This window comes from Nicotiana attenuata, unplaced genomic scaffold, assembly GCF_001879085.1.
Source record: "Nicotiana attenuata strain UT unplaced genomic scaffold, NIATTr2, whole genome shotgun sequence".
Taxonomy (NCBI): Eukaryota; Viridiplantae; Streptophyta; class Magnoliopsida; order Solanales; family Solanaceae; genus Nicotiana; species Nicotiana attenuata.
Window position 1 is genome coordinate 36,908 of NW_017672486.1, and position 7,196 is coordinate 44,103.

The window sequence follows — 7,196 nt, forward strand, 5'->3', positions numbered from 1 at the left end:
CAACAACTGAAAAGTATAAAGGCTATATGGAGATATTGAAATATGATTAATATTATATTGCAAAAGGAATCCTTGATATAGGTTTATTTATTCTAACAAATATTGTCAAGGTTATGTTGGTTATACAAATGCAGGGCATGGTTCGTTGTTCAGATAATCTATTTGGCTGTGAGCGTAATGCCAAATTATGATATTCAACAAGATTTCAATTACATTGAAGATGATTCTGCATGCATAGCTCAATTGAAAGAAGGACTATCGAAGGAGACAAAATAAAATGTATTTCACTAAAGTTCTATTTCAGACATGATTGATGTTCAACAAATTTGTTCAAGTGATAATTTGGCAAACTTCTTCACAAGGCATTGCCAACCTCAGCAATTGAGAAGTTGTTATACATGATTGGAATTTATCGTCTTTGAGATATCAAGTGATATTTTTGTCAGGGGGAGTATAGCACGCGCTGCACTCTTTTTCCCTTCGCACAGATTTCATCCCACTGGATTTTCCTAGCAAGGTTTTTAACGAGGCAGCAAGTAATGCGTATTACAAGATATGTGTACTCTTTTTCCTTCACTAAGATTTTTTCCCACAGGGTTTTTTCTTGGTAAGGTTTTAACGAGGCACATTATCTTTGGACATCCAAGGGGGAGTGTTATGAAATATTTGATTATGGTGGATGTCCATAACTCCTAAGTGAGTAACACCCACTACTCTTCTCCATTAACCTCCCACTACTTCTTACCATTATGGATGTAACTCCCACACCTCCATGATCTTCCCCCATGTTCTCAATAGTTAATACCATGTCCATGGCATCCCTTTGTATTACCTATATCATCCCATAAATAGAGGGTTTGGGCATCACATTGCACACACTTGACATACTTGAATACATGGAAGAAATGGATTCTCTCCTCTCTTTCTCTCTACATTATTGTCTATCTTCTTGTTTTATGTATTACTTTGAGCTAAGTTTCGTAAAACACACACACACACATATATATATATATATATATATTTTCTGACTATTGTTTTGAGAGTGGCTATACAGGCAAATCCAACTTGTACAATCAAAGTATAGTAATAGTTGTTTATTTTGGTGATTTTGATTTTTCCTAGTAGGTATTTTGGTGGTTTCAACCAATTTTATCAATCTTACAAAATCCTTATTTTTAAAGGATATGCAATGCCCGAGCTCAGTGGTATAAGAATAACGCTACATATAAAAAAAAAGGTTTACAATAGCCATTAATTATATTATTCATTACATTAAGATCGAATTAAATTCTTTCACATGATACTAGCACTAAGGTTTGCATAACGGCTTGTTTTCTTCTTACCCAAAATCTTGCTCAATAGTATGTACCTCCCTCTCTCTCTCTCTCTCTCTCTCTCTCTCTCTCACACACACCCACACACACACACACACACACACCCACACCCACACCCACACCCACACCCACACCCACACACAAAAATAAAAATAAAAAATTGCCAGATTTTCATGTTCACTACAGGAATATCAGGAGCTTCAGAGATAATTTGCTGTACATAAATTTCTCCTTTGGGGCCCCAAGTGTTCTCACACTTATAATGGTTCTGTCCACAAACCAGTATGTCTATAATCTACCTAATATATGTAGTAAAAACTGTAGGCAAAGCGAGAAAGATGTATGGAACCACACCAGATAAGATATTGGCACATGCGTTCTAGAAGCTCGAGTCAAGGTATTAACACAGAATATCTTAAGATGTTGGTCGAGCTCCACGACAAATGCCTCTGAGATGGCGTCTCTCTAAGCCTTTGGTTCGGAGAGACTTGGATGTTCAAGATATAGCTGGACACCTAGAGGTTCACTACTCATGGACTTAATGGGAGTTATAAGAGGTGCTTGCTGCCACTGCTGGGTATCTGTTGGGACCCAAATTTCGGCGTCTTTGCTCGTACTACTCTGCGGGAGAGCCCGAAAGTAAGCTGTTATCTCCCACCTGCAATCTATCAAAAGCTGACAAGTTGAGGAACCCATTTCTAATTCCCACAAAGGCATATCGCAAAAGCCAAAGGACGATATATCTATTCATGGATAAACAAAAAGATTTTTTCATCTTTTCAATCATGTATTGTCCGATGATGAGATTAACAACGAAATATTTGCTACAATACAAAACCATTTGCCAGGCACACCCCTGTTCAACAAAATATTCGTTTGCCATGAAGTCATCATGTAGGGGTCTTTGAAATAGTGTTTTGCTGATTCGAAGTGTTGGTATAGTAGAAATCAATTTGTACATAAGACATGATATAGGATCATATTCGGCCATGTCAGATTCATATTGCTGTAGATGCTAGCATAGTGTATGATACTTGCATACTATTTGGCTAAAGAAATTCAACCAAGTTCGCTTAAGTGGGATATCATAGGTATAATAGGTTGCTCTCCATCAAAATTTTCCATTTACCTTATATGCTCTTTTTCGCTTGTCTACTCTATTTGGCTAAAATAATTCATAACGTGGCTAGAGTTGGATGTCACAGGGATAAGATGTCACCTAAAATGATCAATTCAGCACAAAGGTTCTATAGCATTAACCTCCCTTTCCCTTAGATACTTAGTCTTAAGCACATCTAGTAAATACAAACACACTAATCTAATGTGATTAGACGAAGATCTGAAGTGACGTTTTAAATGAAGTTTCTAATATAGCTTACCTGGTGGAAGAACCTTCATCATCGATTGTGACAAAGGAAGCTTGATCAAAAATGATTTAAGAGAGAACTCCAGATCAGCTTCCTCCAACTTCAAACCATAGGACTGGTTCACATTTATCTTGAAAACAAATCTCTCAAGAGGTACGTTGTTGCTATCAGAAAAAACCACAGCCACTCTCTCAACCAATCCCTGTGTAGAAAAGCATGATTACTTCTGCACAACGAAAACGGCTCAAGAATAACAGCTTATAGACCAATCTCTCACTTCCCTTGTAAAAGCAATAAGATTTTTCCAACAAACAAGATCAAACAATTGTTATAAGTTCAAGCACACAACAAAATGTTCCTCTGTTATAGACACCTGGGCGAAAACATGGGGCGAGGTCGGGAGAGGAGGGGGGAAGTTGGAAGTATCTATTTACACATTTAGCCATCTCCAGTAACCAAGATGAGCAATTAATCAATGACTTCTATGGGCCTGTTGAAGGGGAATGGAATAAACCTTTTGTATGAAAGGAAGAAGTCCATTGACAGTAGAATGGATATACTGTTGAAGCTCCGGGTGTCTAGCTTTTTGAACCACAACATTCATGTAACGCCGCCTTTCAAATGCCCCTTCAGAGAACAAGATCACTTATTCAGAGATTATCTAGCTTGAGCAAAAGAACTAGTGCTATGAATTTCTGCCAATTTTTCTTTTACCACTTGGATAAACTCCTTTGAGGAATACAACTGACGTAATGGCAACTTCTAAGAACTCTACGAGAATCTGGGCGGTTTCACCTGCAATTTCACAATGAACATCACCTATTCTCCTCCTGCTAAAATAAAGAGGAAAGAAATCTTCAAATCACCAAATTAGAGTTTTGATAATTAAACACTAACCTTGTGGACTTTGATTGCGATCCATCTACTTTCCCCAACTCCTTTGATTTGTGTAACTCTGAATTCTGCTCAAACATGCGAAGCAGTCGCACAATGAGTTTTCCCTCAGCCCATACACAAAGAAGACATTTGATCTTAACCTACGAGGCTTTCCTTTTTAAGTTTCGATTCTATCATTGTAAATGGTATCACCTCAAATTGGCTAACCTCAGTTTACTAGTTATAGATACAACCATATAGGAGGAATTATTTGGTAAGGTCTCAATAAGATCACACTATGTTATCATCTTTACAAAACATAAAATCAACCAAGTTAAAAAAATTAACAAAACAATGTAAATTATAATAGTTTGGATCAAAGAACCACTTAATAACTAAGATATCCTTAGTATAAACAGTCCTGATACTTTATGACCTTTAGAAAGAAGATTTTGTTCCTACATGCCCCTGTGTCTCTCTTCCCGGCTTTCTCATGTTCCAAATTTCTACCTCCTAAGTCTAAACATTCTTACCTATATGTTTCATTTGTTAGGAAAATTATCCATAAGTATCAGTAATACACAGCCTCAAATTAGCTAAAAGTTAAAATAATATGATTGATTCAATTTTTAATATCAGGGAAGCTTTGTCCTTTTCAACTTAGAACTGATACAAAAGCTTTACTCAAATTTCACAAACTTTACAGCTGCCAATATCTTAATCAACGGTATCACTAATTAACAGTCAATACTGATCAAGACCTACGAGAAACAGGGGAAAAAGACACGATACAGTATCAATCAATCTTAGTACCAAATATGTATCGAAACAACTACCAGCTGATACCAACAGGGATGACACTTTAGATGCGTTTTGATAACTAGGCACCAGAAGGCAGAGCCGGAATGCAAAAAGGGAAACAGAAAACAACCTACAACAGCGATAAGCCTCAACTGCACCACTGTAATAATTCTTCAGGAACTGTAAGAAAACCATGATTTTGTCTTATCCACCAATATTCTTATTAACCTACGATGAAGGAACACTGATACATGAATCGATGCCTCTTCTGCCTGTGAGTTCTAGAAATTTATCCCTAAACAATAAAAGAGGGCATTTACAAATTAAAGTAGACCCATCATAAGCCTCTTTAAGTATCACAGTACTCCTGGCACCTTTATTAGTAATGTAGAATATACCATGATGTTTGATTAAGCAAAGCAGAAGTCTAGCTGGTAACCGAAACTCGGAATGAAATGCATCTATTTGACCAGATGTCAACCTCTTTTCCATAGTCAAACTGAGGAACTCATGAAGCACAGCTACCACTCTTTTTTGAGCTTTGGGATCAGCAAGTTCAAATCTTCTGGCATTCAAGTATGGAGAAGGGAACTCCATCTTCTGCCACTTCTGAACTTCCTTGAGGTAGTTCACATTTGGCCTGAAGCCAGCAGGATAACGTAATTGAAACGCAAAAGGGCCAACATAGTTTCCATCTTTCAATATTCTAGCCTGCACTTTCGAAGTCAGGACCCCTTCATGCACCAACCTTTCCTCCCGGGCAGTGACTGCTAGTGAAGAATCCCAATTCTCCAATTGAAGGAAAGTTCTTCCATTGACATCTTTCACTGAGAAAAATTGTGGGTATTTTGGAACAAGCGACTGCTCGAAGTCACTAGGCAAGCCCAATTCATTCTCAATCAGTTGAATGGTTTCCAGTGGCAGCATGCAATCAACCGACAACATTAACAACTTCCTTAGATTCTTGACTAAAATGGGTTCCATTTGCGCTCTTGCTTCACTTTCTTCTAATGCAACTTTATCAGCTTTTTCGGCGAGCATAACCATCGGTGGAATTCTATTACCACCAGTGACACGGAATATCGAAGGATATTTCTCAATTATACCCATGAAATTCCACTTTTGCACAAATCCAACTTCCTTCTCAAGGTCTCTAAGAAGGAGGCATTGGTTTTTCTGTGATTGAATGATGGATTTTAGGCGTAAAATCAATGATGGTTTCTTCTGAAGCTCCATGACTCTGTCTAGTTCATTTACTCTATAGTATGTTTTCTTCTTAGGCCTCCTTCCTCCACTGGTTTTGAACATGATTTGCACCCACATATGTCCAACTCTCACGGATGGCAGTGGATGGCATAATCTTTGCCTTCCATCGAATGTAAACCATTTTCGAGACTCAATTAGCGAGAAGATCCTCATACATTTATGCATCTGGAAAAGAATAGAGACGTGCATCGAGGCATCAGGTCAAATTGTTGGAATGCAATTCAGCTTGAATATTTGAAGCGTAAACAAGATTTGGAGAAAGAGCTGTTTTCCGTAAATAAAAACTACAAAAGGAAAGATTCCAGCAATTTTTTCCTATGGCTCTTTTTTATGTTTCCCATAAAAATCTAAGGTTGTCGACTGGAGGTTTTCTCCCATGGTTCAAGACCATGGTAGTTCCTAAAATTCCAAATCCAGTGGATCTCGTGAGGCTCGGATAATCAAACCACCACGGTCTAAACTGCGATTTTTTTTGTCCTTCAGAGGCCAATATGAAAACCACAATGTTTCCCCACATTACTTAACTAAATTTTTGCTCGAAAAGTGTAGGGCCAACCATAAAAATTTGTGAGGTTAACTGATTGGCATGCAAGGAATTATGAATTCAAGATAAACAAAATGTGTGCCTGATCCACGTGAGGATACTCCCATATCACATGATAACCAAAACATCTATGATGTGCTATTGTTTTATCATCCTTCAATATATTACAAACATGGGATCCGAGAAAGTTATTGAATTTGTTTATTTATTTATTTATTTTTTCTGTCGACTTCAGTGTAAATTTCTAACATCTAACTGCACCCAAGGGTGTGGCCCTGTGGTCCAACAAGTGAGATCAAACCTTGGACACAAAAGTTCAAACCCCTAAGTGATTTTTTCCATCTTCTTCCTTGGTAGGCAGAGTTACGCTAGACCTGTACTGGCAGGATATAACAAGTATGCGGTGAAACACCTGAGGTGTGCGCAAGCTAGCCTAGATACCTTCGTTAGTAAAAAGTTTAGAACATCCAGCTAGCAACATGACAAGAAAATCCTACATGGCTGAAACCAATAACCTCTAACACTTCCTGAAAAGTTAATAAGACTCACTTCTATCATTATAAGAAGTTCAAGTAATAGAATTACTAACTTTCCGCACTATCTATGAATTAATGTACATAAACTTAAACTACATGTTAATATCACATAGATTTCACACCCTTTCGATTAAGCAAAAATACATTCAAACTCGAAACAAAGACACATGAAATGTTCTTTGGTGTCCATAACACAAAATTGTGAGTGCATATTGAGTATGCTCGCTATTAATTTCAATGCTTTTACTTTCCTAAGACATCTATGTTCTTATTCATTATTTGTATATGAAGCGGAGCCTTGCCGCATCGGTAAAAGTTGTAATTGTGTGGCCATGAAGTCATGGCCCGTGACTCACGGGTTCAAGCCGCGGATATAGCCTCCTACAGAAATGCAAGGTAAGGCTGCATATATAGAGGACCCAACGGGGTCCGGCGCTTCCCTGGACAAACCCCCATCTCCCCCATCCCCCCC

At 37.9% G+C, this 7,196-nt stretch overlaps 1 protein-coding gene across 7 annotated transcripts in view; it reads right to left on the bottom strand.

The window, feature by feature from the left end:
- Positions 1 to 1,481: 1,481 nt before the first annotated feature.
- LOC109213382 (DNA polymerase zeta processivity subunit-like) overlaps positions 1,482 to 7,196 on the bottom strand; it is a 6,850-nt gene continuing 1,135 nt past the window's right edge. The window contains exons 1-7 of one of the 7 annotated variants that reach the window (XM_019377175.1): positions 4,777 to 4,860; positions 4,509 to 4,673; positions 3,599 to 3,663; positions 3,416 to 3,496; positions 3,216 to 3,328; positions 2,714 to 2,903; positions 1,482 to 1,999 (exon numbers count right to left, since the gene is read on the bottom strand). In XM_019377175.1, the coding sequence (XP_019232720.1) occupies positions 1,800 to 1,999; positions 2,714 to 2,903; positions 3,216 to 3,328; positions 3,416 to 3,496; positions 3,599 to 3,623 (609 nt within the window). In that variant the 5' untranslated portion in view covers positions 3,624 to 3,663; positions 4,509 to 4,673; positions 4,777 to 4,860 and the 3' untranslated portion in view covers positions 1,482 to 1,799. Of the gene's footprint in view, positions 2,000 to 2,713; positions 2,904 to 3,215; positions 3,329 to 3,415; positions 3,497 to 3,598; positions 3,664 to 4,430; positions 5,810 to 7,196 lie in introns of those variants that run through there. The other 6 variants (XM_019377176.1, XM_019377177.1, XM_019377174.1 and 3 more) reach the window with 6 other exon arrangements.